This window comes from Pinus tabuliformis, chromosome 4_1 (genome assembly GCF_031772625.1).
Source record: "Pinus tabuliformis cultivar Carrire ecotype Pingquan chromosome 4_1, CPIR1, whole genome shotgun sequence".
Lineage (NCBI taxonomy): Eukaryota > Viridiplantae > Streptophyta > Pinopsida > Pinales > Pinaceae > Pinus > Pinus tabuliformis.
This window is the reverse complement of record NC_142303.1, coordinates 348,858,034-348,875,887: the sequence shown is the minus strand read 5'-3', so window position 1 is coordinate 348,875,887 and position 17,854 is coordinate 348,858,034. Positions and strand designations below refer to the sequence as shown.

General features: G+C 39.7%; 1 protein-coding gene across 3 annotated transcripts; it reads right to left on the bottom strand.

The window, feature by feature from the left end:
• Positions 1-320: 320 nt before the first annotated feature.
• On the bottom strand, positions 321-3,233 carry LOC149175711 (putative receptor-like protein kinase At5g20050). Of its 3 annotated transcripts, none has more exons than XM_089422940.1 (3): positions 2,405-3,233; positions 2,146-2,196; positions 321-1,875 (listed from the first exon to the last, which is right to left on the bottom strand). In XM_089422940.1, exons 1-3 carry the CDS (start codon positions 3,138-3,140, stop codon positions 752-754), a joined length of 1,911 nt encoding a protein of 636 aa, XP_089279066.1. In that variant the 5' UTR covers positions 3,141-3,233; the 3' UTR covers positions 321-751. The 3 variants fall into 3 exon arrangements, with proteins under 3 accessions (XP_089279066.1, XP_089279065.1, XP_089279064.1); XM_089422939.1 differs by having other exon boundaries at positions 2,146-2,235; positions 2,405-3,194; XM_089422938.1 differs by having other exon boundaries at positions 2,146-2,241; positions 2,405-3,190.
• Between the last annotated feature and the right edge of the window lie 14,621 nt (positions 3,234-17,854).

Below are 17,854 nucleotides of genomic sequence, written 5' to 3'. Positions count from 1 at the left end.
ATGATATGCGGGCTCCAAATTAATATGCGATGGAAATATGACCTTCGGTTTTGAGCTTAAACAACTCGTACAATACAGTTTGTCTCACCCCCAACCCTACGACGGATTTATTCCTGATCCCATTGGGGAATATAGACGTAAATTCCTTTGCTACACATCTGTGCAACTAACCATTTATGTGGCCACATGACATTCAAATTCCAACAATATACGTGTGCCACGTCTTCGATGAAGAACAAACAAACAAATTATAAAAACGATTATTCTATTCAGGCGATTTCAAACAAAAAGTTATGAAAACGATTATTGTATTCAGGCGATTGTAGACAATATTACAATATGCACGGTCTGAGGTGTATATCCTTACTGCATCTTTTTAGGAAGCGACCATACTCACTGCATGTTTTCAGGAAGCGAGCATACTCACTGCATGTTCTCAGGAAACAAATCAAACCTCGGGGGCTGTCACTGCGTATTCAACTTTCCCTATAATTGTCACCGAATCACTCTCACAAAGTATGGCATGGAGTGAGAGGATCGATTTCGCAACAATGCGAAGACTTTGAAATAGCTTGCTCTACAGGCTTTCAGGAAGCGAACATACTCACTGCATGTTGTCAGGAAACAAATCATGGCTTGGGGACTGTCACTGCACATTGTTGGAGGTCATTAGCTTTCTCCATGGTTTTCCGGGGATCGATTTCGCAACAGTGCGAAGACTGGTTTGCAAAAGACGATCAAATATGGAAAGCTACGATATAAATTCAACCGAAGAAGAATTTACAATGGAAGAGAGCATAGGATTTTCAGGCGTAGCCGAGGAATTGAAGGGTAACGGAGGATTAAGAACGTCCTCTCCATTTCCTTCTAACATTTGGACAACCCTCGTCATACAAGGACGATCTCTGGAGTTGTACTGAATGCACCACAATCCAACTTTTGCAAGTCTCCTCGCCTTCTCCTCATCTGCACCTTCTATTTCCCCACCTCTCAATCTCATCCCCAACTCGCCGCTCTCAATCAGCTTGAAGGCCCACTCGGGGAAGTATAACTGACTGGACCGATTTACCTGGACATCGATATTCTTTCTGCCGCCAACAATCTCTAGCAACAACATGCCGAAACTATAGACATCTGATTTATCAGTAACAGGACCCATATCTCTCGACCACACCTCTGGCGCAACATATCCGGGCGTCCCTCTCGGCACCGTGATCGAAATATGATCTTCTCCCTTCCCACACAGTTTTGCTAGACCAAAATCAGCAACTTTAGGGGTGAAGTCGGCATCGAGCAATATATTTTGAGGTTTGATGTCGAAGTGTATGATGCGTTTTTCGCAATCGTGATGTAAATAAGCAATTCCACGAGCCACACCCAAAGCAATTGAATACAATTGCTCCCACCTTAAAATTTCCCCATTCTCTCTTTTGGCAAATATAAACTTCTCTAGAGATCCATTAACCATGTATTCATAGACCAGTGCGCTTGCACGGCTTTCGAAGCAGTATCCCAACAACCGAACCAAATTGATGTGATGGACCCGTCCAATTGTGGTGACTTCATTCATGAATTCTGTTTGGCTGTGCCTATGACTATCAAGAAGCTTAACAGCCATTAAAGCGCCGTTCCAAAGCTTTCCCTTGTACACCACCCCATAACCTCCTTCTCCCAACTTTTCTGCAAAATTGTTCGTGATCTTCTTAAGGTCTAAGAGTGAATATCTTGTTGGCATCGGCGCTTCATAAGCATAATCCTGTAGGAATTTCTCAACCTTTGTAGTAGAGCTATCAGGAGGATGGCTTCTCTTCTTGGCATAAGACGTTAAGAACAGCGATACTATTGCTATCAGCCCAACTCCATCAAAGATGCAACCTGCAGTAGAATGGAGAGATTGGTATGAATTTGACCCCATGAGAATAGTAGAAATTAACAAGATACAACTTAAGAGTGATTTTCAATTTGAAGAAATCATAGTTTTAAGAGTGGAAATTAAGCGCAGCTAATCCAATGAAGCAACCTGCTTTGGAATGAAGATATTGATCTATCAATGCGATTATCGGCAAATGCCCAAGAGAATAACAGAAACCAATTCTGGGTAGCGATAAAGCGGAGAAACAGAAGAGGAAGAAATAATAAATTTACCTATTATTTTAATGGCTTTGTTTCGAGGACCATTACTGGAAGAATTCATATCTGCTTTGTTTCGAGGACCATAACTAGAAGGATTCATATCTGCATCTAATAAGATTGCTTCCAGTTCAGATGTACATCTATTGATATTAATGTTGAAATCTTTAAAATGACGGGAATGAAGATGAGCCCTATAACACCTTAAATTCATAACACTTTAACTAAACTAGCGGTTGTAAGTGGTTTTGCGGAAATTTAAGATAAAGCATACCATGGCCAGGGCATTTGTCAGTACGGGGTCCATCGTTGCAATAGCAAACGAACGGAGGAGGCGCAGTTGAAACCGAAGTGTTGTAACCGCATATTCCATCACTCGCCTGACATGACGTACAGCTTTCATGTTGGAGTCGAACTGCAACTGGTTGTATTACTACCGCATAAACTGGTACTTGTTCCATAGAACACGCCGAAGTCGAATTCTCCTTCTTGTACGAGTAATAGACACTACTACTAGCATTACATTTCGGGAGAGATAAGTGATCTTGTTCCTTACATTTGTACACGTATAGGGTAAGGTTCACTGTAGCCTTAAATGTGAAGACCGTGCCTGCAAATTCTAAAGACTGTATCCGACTATTTTTGCTATCATTCAAGAATTGACAATTCTGACCTCTGGTAATAACTAATATAGGAGGGAGAAACATTAGTATTGTGTAATTCCAGCCACGAATCGGGATAACAAAACTAGAGTTCTGCACACAGTTGATCTGGAAGCTAGGGTGGCCGCATCCACGGCTTCCTACACCGAAAGGATAATGTATATGCGCAGTCCCGCATTTACTAGTATTTAGACAATACTGATATTGCGCGTCCAAGCTTAAGGAGCAGGGGAATAGAGAGGCACAGCCGAGAGTAGCGATAAGGAAGAAGAGGTATTGAGGCAGTGAATGAAGAAGGCCTTGAGATGAACAGATGATTCGATGAGCAGAAAACGAGATGATAGGCATCGAATACGCGTTCGGAAGACAAAAATGATCACGAACTGCAACAGAGTGAGCTAGGTATTCTTAGATGATAGTAATTCTTAAAGAATTCAAGAACGTCTCTTAAATTGAAGGAATCAAGTTCAGACTTTAAATTAGTTTTTAGCAAAACATCAAATAATTTAATCTAGTTCCATCGCTTCTCCTGTCCCTTCCTGTCCCTTATCCGACTATTTTTGCTATCATTCAAGAATTGACAATTCTGACCTCTGGTAATAACTAATATAGGAGGGAGAAACATTAGTATTGTGTAATTCCAGCCACGAATCGGGATAACAAAACTAGAGTTCTGCACACAGTTGATCTGGAAGCTAGGGTGGCCGCATCCACGGCTTCCTACACCGAAAGGATAATGTATATGCGCAGTCCCGCATTTACTAGTATTTAGACAATACTGATATTGCGCGTCCAAGCTTAAGGAGCAGGGGAATAGAGAGGCACAGCCGAGAGTAGCGATAAGGAAGAAGAGGTATTGAGGCAGTGAATGAAGAAGGCGTTGAGATGAACAGATGATTCGATGAGCAGAAAACGAGATGATAGGCATCGAATACGCGTTCGGAAGACAAAAATGATCACGAACTGCAACAGAGTGAGCTAGGTATTCTTAGATGATAGTAATTCTTAAAGAATTCAAGAACGTCTCTTAAATTGAAGGAATCAAGTTCAGACTTTAAATTAGTTTTTAGCAAAACATCAAATAATTTAATCTAGTTCCATCGCTTCTCCTGTCCCTTCCCCGTCCAAGTATATGCATTTCGGGGGGCTCACACGGCGGGACGGATTCGGAAATTTTTGGAAAATTAACATCAAGGCGAAGACTTTGAGGTCGTGAACAGCAGTTTCCGTGAATGTAACGACTTGGTGATCATGGAGTCGCCAGTGAATATGAATGGTAGATCCTGGCCTCCGGCTTTCTCATCCACCTACCTGTGGATAACAGTAGAGTATAAATATCGGTAGACTTTGCTAATACGTCCAAATATTCAAAATATGAAAAGTCTAAGTTAGGACGTAAGAATCACGTTTCCTCAATCGAATATCAAAATGTTGAAAAGTAGCTGCACGCCACATGGATGTAGACATCCTAAGCTGTTTGTCCTGTAAAAAGAAAGTAAATAAACCAAAGACTAAACAGCGAAAAGAGTGCAGATTAGAAACAAAGAAATAAGATTTTGGTAAACCATGAGATTCTGAGAAAAGGCTTCCTTATTCAAGTCTATAGATGAAACTTTTAGAAAAAAGAGATTTATTGTATCCAGTAAAAAGTGGATATAATTAGATATATATTAATCCATAATAAATTTATTTTATGATATATTTTACTTTATCAAAATTAAAAAAAATAACGTAATAATAAGTAAAAATGGACTAAATTATAATAGCCACCATAGTCATAATTGGCTGGAATCTGGTAATATTTTTTCTAAGGAATTTGGTAGGAGCGTTGAAACTAGTCTTGAGGGTGGAAATGGATTTAATGCCATGAAAAATGATTAGGGCACAGAAAATCTTGAAGCTTTACCACTCTAAATTGAATTTACAAAAATTTCCTAGAAAATGGGGAAGCCTCCATAGTTTTCTAATCAAATTTGAAGCCTCAACAATTAGAATTTTATTTCAGATTATTTTTATTATTAATTATGTTAATAGGCATGTTTATTTCATAATAGGCTTTTCAAAAAATTTAATTTAATTATACGGATGTAAATATTTAATCTCCATGGAATATGTCTAAATATTCATAATAATACTCACAATCAAGGGTTAATAGTTATGTCCAAATTAGTTATGCACTTTTAATTAATTTATCTCAAATTAACTAATTAAAGAAAATGTCATCTCAACACGTCATATTGGGTATGTGGCATTGATAAGCCATAGTATTGTAACAAAAACTATTTAAAAGTGTAAAGTAAGAGTGAATATCCATGGTTAAGAATTTTGTTTAACTCATATTAATTGTTTTTATAGTTAATAATAATAACTTAAAATAAAGTTATGATTTAGTTATTTTTTATGATTTTTTTAATAATGTGGACAATGTGAAATATATCAAGGTAAGTGTTGTAATTCTTATCATGAACTCATGCCTATTGGCATTTACAAGCTATTTAGCTTATATGGTTACAATAGTCCTTATTCATTCTTATTTTACCGTGAAAATTATTAACGTTTTAATAGTTTTTGTAACAATACCAAAATCATGCTTTATCAATATCATATACTCAAAAGGCCATAATTCGCTAATATTTGACATGACATTGCTAGATTCATTCTTATTATACCATGAAAATTCTTAACATGTTAATAGGTTTTGCTACAATACCATGGGCCAATATCATGGTTTATCAATGCCACATATTCAAATTCTATAATTCATTTGAACTTAAAATTTGACGTGTGATATTAGGTTGTGGTAGTGAGATGACATTTTGTATGGGTTGAAGTAGTGTACTACACAGGTGGGGTGGTCTATAACCAGTCCTCAGGTGGTGGGTTTCTTGATCTCAAATTTGGATTTGAGTCAAAAAGTATTTTGCTTAAGTTATCACCTTAAATTGTATCTTCCCAAATCTTGGAACAATTAGTATCAAATCAAAGAAATAGAATCTACAACACAACATTACTATGGAAAGCTCAATGGAAAGTTTTGAACATAAAACTGGAAAACCTAAGAGTTTGGAGGAATACACAATTACTACACAACAATCACATTGTTCCTATTCATTTTCCCTTTCTTAAGGAACTCAAGAGATGATCTTGTCATCTCAACTCCATTACAATAGTTAGAGTATTATAACCATAGGGTCATTATTGTTTGAATACACTAAGATAACAATTAGAAAGAAGGTACAATATTGGTGTTCAAATTTGCAATGCCCACTAGCATTCCTAGCTCCTAAATTTGTACCTACCAACATTCTTAGAGCATATTTGCAAACTTCTCCTCCATTTAACGCCTTTGCAACAATCATCCCCTCCATTCTTCCCAACATTCTTCCAATAGTGTATGCCTTCTTAACTCCCAACCTTGTTAGGAACATGGCCATGTATTAGTATGCATTTCCATTACTTTTGTGCACTTGTCCAACACTTGTCGCAAGCATGTAGTTCCATGCATGGATATGGACCAACACTTCATGTGAGTATGTAAATCAATGCATTTACATGGACCAACACTTCATGCGAGCATGTAGATCAATGCATGAAATCCCTAAGAAAAGTGGTGGGTTATGGATGTTTGGTGTCACTTATCAAATGAGTGAAGGTGAAATTCTTATGACAAATTATGTATAAAATGGATTTATACCATGGTATTTCTATTGACATATACATTCAATTAAATTAATCTTTTATCAAACTTCATTTCTATTTCAAATAAACTAGACAACCCTTATGTTTTAGACTATATCAAGGCTTATATATAAAATATGGATGTTAGTTGTATATCAATATAATGGTTTCCTTAAATTTATAAAACAATATTATTTTATTATTATAATATATAGCTAGTAATTGCACCACATATTGCAAAGAAATGGCGGACATAGATGAAGAAAAATGTGATATGTTACTTGATGTAAATGTAAATGTAGCCCAATTTGAGTGAAAGAGAAATCATTGTTGTTGTTGGGTAACTTTTTAAGATTTGGACCTTTGTCTTAAACTAATCTACAAATTTGAATTCATAAATGTTTATTATATGTATCTACAAACACAACTCCAATCTTAAGAACTTCAGGTCAAATCATCAAACAATTATTTCTCTAGATCAATGCAACGAAACCCTAGAGAAAATTAGGTTAAAGAAACATAGTGCCTAATAAAATGGGGAACAAGGCTCAATAGCAAAAATAAAAATGTTATCTTACACAATATAATTAAATTTTACTGGTGACTAATTCAATTCAATCTAGGTTAAAACTAATTAATATTTGATTTAGATTCATTAAAAATTTAATAACAATCCTTGTTATGAAGATTTTGACAAACCAACCCTAAAATTATTAAACAAATGTGTTAATGTTGATGACCCTATAATCACCTCACAAACCAACACCAAAATTTATAATCAAATGTGTTAATGATGATGGCCCCACAATCACATCACATGGGGAGAATCAAAACAAAGTAAAAAGTCACATATAATGACAAGAAAGATGTCATTATCCATAACATAGAAGAAACACATCAAAACATACATATATTCACTGAAATATTTGTCTTTGTAAAGATGAATTCTTAGAAAATGAGACATTTCCAAAACCATCTTGAATTTATCACTAGAGATTCTACATCTGACTATTAATTTAAAGTTGAAAATAATTAATATTTTATTGTATTAATGGAGAAATGTTTACATGTTGTAACATAACTCCTTAAGTTAGGATTATTTCCTAGGTTGTAGGAGTGTTTTCTCACCTCCCTATTCCTTTGTGATGTATATATTGAATCATCTTTGGTTAATTGATGAGAGTGTGTACACTCCAGTTTGTGCAACCTCCAGGTGCAATGTGCTCACTTGTGAGCTACTAGTTAATTCAAATCATTTATTTTCTTTCCAGTTTTCTAACATGGTATCAAAGCGGAGATCTGGTGAGCCCGATTTACCTACAAAGCCTTATTGGCTACATTAGGGACCTAGTGGCTATAGAGCCTTCATGGATATAGTGCCCCAATGGCAACATAGGAGCCTCAGTGCTCACAGTTTCAGGGTCTAGGTGGTCGGGAGTGACATACCTCACTCACAGGAGAAATTTTCTTTCTCACAAGTCTCAGCGTATCTCCAACTGAGCACAAGGCGATCATCAAGATTTTGGCGTAACAGAAGCCATGGTCATCGCAGATTTCTGGGTCAAACCCGCAATGATCGGCCTTTCCTTAGAGCAATTTTGATCATCGTGCCCAAAAATCGTGGTTTTTTAGTGTGAAGGAGTGCTGATGTGTTTTTATGGTTCTGTGCATGAGATCTTGCTAGTTCAGTGGTGGATCTGAGTTGCAGACACATAGATTGTGGTAGATTGGTGGAAGATCTGTGATTGATTCAAAAGTTCTGGTATGTGTTGAGATTATTTTTTTTACTGTAGCTTGTAATTGTTCACTTGGTTAGAATCGACTGAAGATCGGGGATCTGGAATCCGATTAGTCGAAAATGAACAATTTCATAGAAGCTTATCTCAACAAGACTAACAAACTCGATGGGACCAATTATACCAATTGGAAATTCAAGCTAGAAATTTTGCTTTAGGGATCAAGCGCATGGTCGATCGACAGCGACGATGAGTAGAAGCTGACCATTTCGGCAGGTGGTACGACAACACTAATACATGATTGGGATAAAAGGGAGAATAAGGCGAAAGTCTTATTGAAGATGTCTATTAAAGACAACATTATCCCACATATCAGAGACTGTAAATCATCCAATGAGATATGGACTACACTCAAGAACCTTTACCAGACGCATAACACCAATCATGTCTTGTCACTCAAAGGCAAGTTGTTTTCCATGAGGATGGAGAAGAATGAATCTGTTTCTAGATTCATTACACGGGTCAAGGACCTAAAGGACATATTGGGTGAATTCGAGGAGAAAGTGTCTAATTCTGATCTTGTCACAATTACATTTAACGAGACGAAGGATGAATACCAGATGTTCATCATAGGCTTTTTTGCAAGGGACGAAGCCCATGCATTTGAAGAGCTAATAGGAATCTTGATACAGGAAGAAGAACATGGTAGAATATGAGACCAAAAAGTGTCGATCTTGCTCTGATGGTGAAGAAGAAACCATACAAAGGGAAACAACCACAGGGACAAAAAGGCGGTGGTGTTTTTTAGAAGATACCATTTAGAGGTATGTCTCTGAGTAACAATGGTAACAAATCTAACATTAAATATTTTTATTGTGGGAAAATGGGTCATTTAGCTAATTTTTGTTTTAAGAGAGAGACAAATGAGGCTATAAATAAATAGAGAAATCACACAGGGAACTTTGCCGATGAAGGTCACAGTCACGATCTTTAATTATTTGTAGTTGATTATGCTCTCTCAGCTCTTGAGGATGATGAGGCCGAAACATGGTTTGTAGATTCAGGTGCGTCATCACATATGACAGGTAATAGACATTGGTTCAAATTTTTTGAAGAAACTACTTGTGGAGCTAAAATTTATCTAGGTGATGACAAAGGTTATCAGATTAAGGGGTATGATGATATTTTGGTGATGTTTCCTTATGGTAGTATCATATATATTAAAAATGTGATGTACATACCCGGGATCAAGAAGAAATGGATCTTTGTTTCAATGATGGCAGATCAGGACCTGTTATCACCCCAAGAAACTCACCTAGGTTGCATATCGGTGATGCTCGGGAACATTACAAATTCAACCAAATATAGTTGGATAAATGGTGGATGAATGGAACAAATGCTGCATATTCAAGCCAGATAACCACTTCTACTATGATTTACCCCAGACATGGGTGAACACCCCCAGACTACAAGGCTTTTAACCACCTATTACTCACAGTTTGACGATAAGGTGATAATGGAGAAGTCTGACCACACCAGCAGATGCACAGGACCCTGTGATGGCCGGCTGCAACCAGTTAAGAGGTCTGTAAATCTAGTTTCTAATGCACAAACATGATGACATCTCTCTATGCATTAAACAACAGAAACCTGCACACATGTTCTATGATACATGCTAAATCCTAACACAGAGGTGGGATGACAGCCCCTCTGATTCTAAACATTCACAACAATAGAACAAATGCAACAGGCACAGCCTGGAACAAGAAAGAGAAGTGGAAAGTGAGCAATAAACAGCAAAAGAAGCTTGTATTAGCTGGAAATGAAGACCGACGCTGCAGGTTACAAGGTAGTTACAGTCTCCAGAAGTGGAACCTTACAACAGGGTTCTCTTCATCTAACACTCATCTCATCTGATTACATCTCTGTTCTGGGTATATATACAATTTGTTTACAAAATTGCTCTGCTAAGTTATGCGTGGAGGAGTCAATAAATGATCACCAACCACATTTACAATTAGATATGGGCCACTGATACAAATATGACTGTGTTGTAAATGGATTTGACCCCCTCTGGCAGCTGGAGTATTAACTAAAAGACGCCCCATAACTGATAAATGCAGTGATCTGCTCGAGGCTATCCTTTTCAATCTTCGGCCACTCTGTTAGTTAAATGCGGTGGTTGCAAAATAACTGCGTTGAGTGGTAAACGCTGGCCGCCTTCGGGAGCACAGGACAGGCTATGGACACGGGCAGCATGGAGGAAGATCCACCGTTGAATATCGTGGATCGACGGCGGAGAGCACTTTGCAATGGCTACCGGGAAGAAACGGGAACAACGAAACTGAGCCGTTGGATGAAACAGACGGACGACAGATATAGCTCAGCGGGAGGAAACAGGTGGAAGTGGGATCAGCGATTATCGTTGGATAAAATGAATGATCGGCAGATGAAGGGATACACTATCGGGAAGCGCAAAAGGCAGAAAGATTGAGTTACACGCAAATACACTATCGGAGGCGGAAAAGCGGACTTGAAATTTTATACAAGGGAGCAGCGAGTTGAATCGGGTCCGGAACCTGATATCGCATCGGCGGAGTGGAGTGGTTTACGTTAACAACAAGCCCTGACCCTGCGACTTGCGATCGCCGATGAATATCGCATCGGCAGTTCGGAAGCGGGCGCGAACAGACATGGGCCGTTAGATCTCGGGCAGCCGGATCCGACGGCTAACGCAATATCGCATCGGAGGAAGTCATAGAGGGGAGCCCTTTACACAAAGATGCGATTGCGATCAGTGATTGGGCGCGGGCCGTTGGATTGTCAGGACTGATCGGACGGCGGAGAAATGATTCCAACATCGCATCGGGAAGACAAGGGGAGCGGAAGCCTTTTTACAGATGCGATCGCCGATAGCGACGAGACTGCGGACCCGATAAAAGAATTAGCCGCAGCTTAAAGTCATGTCGCGTCCGAAGGGGCAATCGGTGATCGGCAATCGATGATTATTAAGGACACGGCTTATGAGAGACCTGCGGAAAGTTGCGATTGCGATGAAGGAAAAGGGGCTTAAGAAGAGTGCGCGGTCACACGGTCACGGTCATATGACCGTTTGAACTTGGTGCCTGGGGCTAAGGAAATATGGGTCTTTAGTGGATTTCGGGGTTGTACACGGGAAATGAGGAGGCTTTAAGAGGAAAACAAAGATGGCAGGGCTATGGGAAAAGAGAAGATGAAGGAAAATGGAGAAAAAGACTGCTGCGATCTCCCCCTCTGAGCGTAAACACATGGCCGATCTGAACATTGGTCCTCCAAATACTGAAGTTTGTAGCAGAGCTAACACTGGCTCCTTCTGGGGATGAGATCCTCCCTGCGAGGTCTCAAGAACTGCAGACCAATGCCTTCCTACAAAACAAGCTTTAAAAACATTTGCCTAGTGTCCATTGGGCATGGAGTCAACTAAGCATACAACATAAAACTGTAAAAGAACTTAATTACAAACATAAAAGCCTAAAAATGCAAACTTCAAAATTTGCCCATTTGCTGGGCCACCAAAATTGTTTCTCCTGCTCTCAGCCTGGTTCATCATATATCAGCAGGACAGGATTGATTTGATCCTCCACCTCAAACAGCTTAGGACATTTAAGCTCATCAGGTAGACAGGGATCAAATCTCATTTCCCCTCTGTGTATTTTCCTCCTTGGATGCTCTTTACAGGAGCTTCTGTACACCTGCTGAATAATCATGGCTGCCGTGTACCTGTATTTGTTTTCTGTGGCCTGCACAATAAATATGGATGGTGTACCAATATGTTCATATGCAGGGGACACAGAAACGTCTTCTGCTCCTGAATATTTCCTTGGACAATCCTCATCCAAGGAGGAATTCCAAGACTGCACATCCGCTTCTTCTGTCATCTGGCAGGGTGCCCCTTCGATCTGTGTGGAGACCTCCTTAGTAGGCATCAGAATATTAAGACTAAGGTGATCAATCTTAGCCTTGGGCATTGGGTTATTTCCTGCCTCAGTGTTCATGGGGCAACTTAGAGGGCTTGTCACTTGAGCATACAAAGAAACAAAAGATGATGGAGAGCTTTCCTCTCCCTTACTGATCACTGAGTTATTCCCCCAGTGCTTTAGGAACACATCATCTAGGGCCTCAATGTGTGCAATGGACCTAGGGGGTAATTGTCTGAACCAATTTCTAGCCTCCCCATCTAGGCTTTGGACAAAAACCCTCATCCACACATCCTCTTCATAGATGTCCAGGTTATCAGCATAGCTATAAAAGGACTCTAAATGTTCTTCAGCTGATATTCCCTCTGCACCAGTAAACTTAGGCATGTATTCTCGATAATCTCCTGCAGGCATGGCATTTAAAGGAGAAGGCAAGACCAAAGGTCCATACCTGGCAGCAACTATTCGTTCTATCTTTGTGAGAGCTTGCTGGCCTGCCATGACTGAGCCTAAATGAAAGGGTACTGGTAGGCGGAGTGGTGTGAATCAATGAAAAGGATAGCAGAGAAAGAGGAAAATGATGAACAACACGGAATTCTTTTTTGGACAGAGATCCGAAGGGAAATGAATAAACGGGAGCTCTATGAATCTCTAAAGGTGAACTTCACTAACAGAGACAAATAAAAATTCTTTAAGGCTTACCTCATCCTGATGCTCCTTCTGCAATATTTTCTTCGATTAACGATCTTCTCAGGATCAGGCACTGGCCAGCTAGTGATTTCTGAAGATTTCTCCGAGCAAGCTTCACGAACTGTGCTAGAACTTCAATGTGGAGTCGCCAAATGATGGCCTTCCTCCAGTGGAGTCGCTAGACAGATGATTACAACCAAAATCTGTGTTCAAGCCTTTTCTGTCATCAAAGCTTGAAGCTGTGTCGTCTCCCAGGGAAGCTGAGCTTCGATTCTCCTCTCCCCGGCAACGACGCCATTTAATGTTATCACCCCAAGAAACTCACCTAGGTTGCATATCGGTGATGCTCGGGAACATTACAAATTCAACCAAATATAGTTGGATAAATGGTGGATGAATGGAACAAATGCTGCATATTCAAGCCAGATAACCACTTCTACTATGATTGACCCCAGACATGGGTGAACACCCCCAGACTACAAGGCTTTTAACCACGTATTACTCACAGTTTGAGGATAAGGTGATAATGGAGAAGTCTGACCACACTAGCAGATGCACAGGACCCTGTGATGGCCGACTGCAACCAGTTAAGAGGTCTGTAAATCTAGTTTCTAATGCACAGACGGGATGACAGCTCTCTATGCATTAAACAACAGAAACCTGCACACATGTTCTATGATACATGCTAAATCCTAACACGAAGGTGGGATGACAGCCCCTCTGATGCTAAACATTCACAGCAATAGAACAAATGCAAACAGGCACAGCCTGGAACAAGAAAGAGAAGTGGAAAGTGAGCAATAAACAACAAAAGAAGCTTGTATTAGCTGGAAATGAAGACCAGACGTTGCAGGTTACAAAGTAGTTACAGTCTCCAGAAGTTGAACCTTACAACAGGGTTCTCTTCATCTAACACTCATCTCATCTGATTACATCTCTGTTCTGGGTATATATACAATTTGTTTACAAAATTGCTCTGCTAAGCTATGCGTGGAGGAGTCAATAAATGATCACCAACCACATTTACAATTAGATATGGGCCACTGATACAAATATGGCCGTGTTGTAAATGGATTTGACCCCCTCTGGCAGCTGGAGTATTAACTGAAAGACGCCCCATAACTGATAAATGCAGTGATCTGCTCGAGGCTATCCTTTTCAATCTTCGGCCACTCTGTTAGTTAAATGCGGTGGTTGCAAAATAACTGCGTTGAGTGGTAAACGTTGGCCGCCTTCGGGAGCACAGGACAGGCTATGGACACGGGCAGCATGGAGGAAGATCCACCGTTGAATATCGTGGATCGACGACGGAGAGCGCTTTGCAATGGCTACCGGGAAGAAACGGGAACAACGAAACTGAGCCGTTGGATGAAACAGACGGACGACAGATATAGCTCAGCGGGAGGAAACAGGTGGAAGTGGGATCAGCGATTATCGTTGGATAAAATGAATGATCGGTGGATGAAGGGATACACTATCGGGAAGCGCAAAAGGCAGAAAGATTGAGTTACACGCAAATACACTGTCGGAGGCGGAAAAGCGGACTTGAAATTTTATACAAGGGAGCAGCGAGTTGAATCGGGTCCGGAACCTGATATCGCATCGGCGGAGTGGAGTGGTTTACGTTAACAACAAGCCCTGACCCTGCGACTTGCGATCACCGATGAATATCACATCGGCAGTTTGGAAGTGGGCGCGAACAGACATGGGCCGTTAGATCTCGGGCAGCCGGATCCGACGGCTAACGCAATATCGCATCGGAGGAAGTCATAGAGGGGAGACCTTTACACAAAGATGTGATTGCGATCAGTGATTGGGCGCGGGCCGTTGGATTGTCAGGACTGATCGGATGGCAGAGAAATGATTCCAACATCACATCGGGAAGACAAGGGGAGCGAAAGCCTTTTTACAGATGCGATCGCCGATAGCGACGAGACTTCGGACCCGATAAAAGAATTAGCTGCAACTTAAAGTCATGTCGCATCCGAAGGGGCAATCGGTGATCGACAATCGATGATTATTAAGGACACGGCTTATGAGAGACCTGCGGAAAGTTGCGATTGCGATGAAGGAAAAGGGGCTCAAGAAGAGTGCGCGGTCACACGGTCACGGTCATATGACCGTTTGAACTTGGTGCCTGGGGCTAAGGAAATATGGGTCTTTAGTGGATTTCGGGGTTGTACACGGGAAATGAGGAGGCTTTAAGAGGAAAACAAAGATGGCAGAGCTATGGGAAAAGAGAAGATGAAGGAAAATGGAGAAAAATACTGCTGCAATCTCCCCCTCTGAGCATAAACACATGGCCGATCTGAACATTGGTCCTCCAAATACTGAAGTTTGTAGCAGAGCTAACAGGACCTGCAAGTCAAATTCTTCAAAACATACTGTGCCATAAAGGATAGCAAGAAGGAACCAGTTGCATTAGGAGTGCATGTGGGAGGCCTGTATAGGTGGAACATCAAGAGCATGCCACACCAAGCTCTGGCTTCAACAGGATTTACAACCGAGAATCTTTGGCATCACAGGTTCGGTCATCTTAACCTATAAGTTTTCATGTTGCTACAAAGAAAAGCTATGGTTGATGGCTTTCCTGCTTTTCAAAATGTTCATTTAGATTGTGATGGATTTGCATTAGGGAAAATTCATAGGGAACAGTTTCCTTTGAATGCTTATACGAAGAATAGAGATATTCTAGAGCTTGTGCATATAGATATATGCAGACCTATGCAGACTAGGTTGCTAGGTGGTGCATATTATTTTCTACTCTTTATTGATGATTGCACTAGATTCTCCTGGGTATACTTTATCAGAAAAAAGAGTCAGACATTTCAATGCTTTAAATAATTTAAGAATATGGTGGAGAAGCAGATAGGGAAATTCATTAAGATTCTCTGCTCTGATCAAAGGGGAGAATACAAGTTTGGAGAGTTCATGAAATTTTCCAGGAATCATGGGATTATTCAACAGTTCATAGTACCTCACACTCCGCAGCAAAATGGAGTTGCATAACGAAAGAATAGAGCCCTTGTGGAGTGTGCACAAAGTATGCTTCAAGGTAAGGGTCTATCCAATGTTTTTTTGGGCTGAAGCCATCAACATTACAGTATACTTGAAAAATAGGAGTCCAACTAAATGTCTCAATTTTAAAACTCATTTTGAAGCATTTTATGGATATAAGCCTGCAGTGAATTATTTAAGGGTTTTTGGGTCAAAAGCCTTTGCCCATATTCCCAAGGATGATAGGAAGAAGTTAGACCATAAGGCCATGAAATGCATCTTTGTAGGATACTGCACTAAGTTTAAAGCTTATAAGTTGTTTAATCCTTTGACTCATAAAGTTTTTGCAAGTCGAGATGTGTTATTTCATGAGCAGGTTGAGGAAGGAAATAAGGAGAAAAACCTTGAAGAGTGGCACATTCCATTGTTGATGGAATAAAACAGTGAGGACAATCAGCAGTAGCAACAAAAACAACAACAACAACAGAAAGCGGAAGAGGTAGGTGTTGCAATCAGTAATTCAAGCCCGCTAAGGTCTGAAGAAGAAAGATTTGAGGTGAATCCCTTACCGAGAAGATCAAGTTGGCAGACTCAACTACGAGATAGATTGAAAGACTATGCTTTAATGTCAAATATTTTAAATGTTATAGAGCCCACAAATTATAAAGTAGGTAGTCAATCTCATGAGTGGAGGGCTACAATGAATGAAGAATTTGAATCTATTACTAGAAATAATACTTGCAAACTAGTTGAATTTCCTGAAGGAAAAATACACATAGGTTACAAGTGGCTTTACAAACCTAAATTTAATGTAGATGGGAGTATAGAAAAGTTTAAAGCTAGACTAGTATAAAAGGGTTATTCACAGAAACAGGGAATTGACTATGAAGAAACCTTTGCTTCTGTAGCCAAGCTGAATACTATTAGAATGTTAATTGTCATAGCTACAAAACGTAAGTGGAAGCTACACCAGAGATGTTAAGTCTGCATTTTTGAATGGTGATTTAGAGGAAGAGGTTTACTTAATGCATCCTGAAGGGTTTGTTAAACAAGGGCAGGAGCATTTAGTTTGTAGATTGAAAAAGGCCCTTTATGGTTTAAAACAGGCACTGAGGTCTTTGTACGAGAAGATTGATTCATTTTTCTTATAGCTCAGTTTTCAAAGGAGTAAGAATTATCCAAATCTATATACCATGTATGATGAACAGGGGCAGATAATTTTGATTTCCTTGTATGTGGATGACATGATTGTAACAGGTAATGTAGATACATTATCAAAGAAATCAAATTGTAGATGTCACGTGTTTTTGAAATGAAATACCACAAAAGTTTACATTATTGTCTAGGTTTGGAAGTGTGGAGAGACTATGGGAAGACTTTCCTTAAGGGAAGTATGTCAGAGGTCTTCTTAAAAATTCCAGAATGGAATAGTGTAAGATGACATCAGTACCTTTGCAGCAGAACCTGAAATTGTGCAAAGACAATGTCTCTAAGGAGGTGGATGCTACTTTGTACAGGCAACTAGTTGCTAGTCTGATATATCTAACTACAACTAGACCAGACTTAGCATATTCTGTTAGTGTGTTGACCCAATTTATGTCTAAACCTATTGAAAGTCATTGGGTAGCAGAAAAAAGTGTAATGAGGTATCTTCATGCTACCTATGATTATGGTATTTTATACACTGATACATACGATGTTACTTTAGGAAGTTTTTCAAACTTTGATTGGGCAAGTAACCTGGATGACCAACGATATATCACATGTTATGCATTTAGTGTTGGATTTGGGGTCATAGCATGGAGTAGTAGAAAGCAGAGCACTATGTCTTTATCTTTAGGTAAAGCCGAGTACCAAGTAGCATGTGCAATGACATGTGAACCTATCTGGTTAAGGAGGCTTCTCCATGATGCAGGAGAAGAGAAAAAAGAGCGACCACCATCAAATGTGACAACCAGAGTTCCATTAAGCTAGCGAACAACCTAATGTTTCATAACAACATGAA

Coding starts and splice junctions, on each gene's coding strand:
- LOC149175711 (XM_089422938.1), bottom strand. CDS start 3,140: ATGCCTATCATCTCGTTTTCTGCTCATCGAATCATCTGTTCATCTCAA. Junction 2,242..2,404: donor TGACAAATGCCCTGGCCATG/GTATGCTTTATC, acceptor CAATCTTATTAG/ATGCAGATATGAATCCTTCT. Junction 1,876..2,145: donor CAAAGCCATTAAAATAATAG/GTAAATTTATTA, acceptor ATTCTACTGCAG/GTTGCATCTTTGATGGAGTT.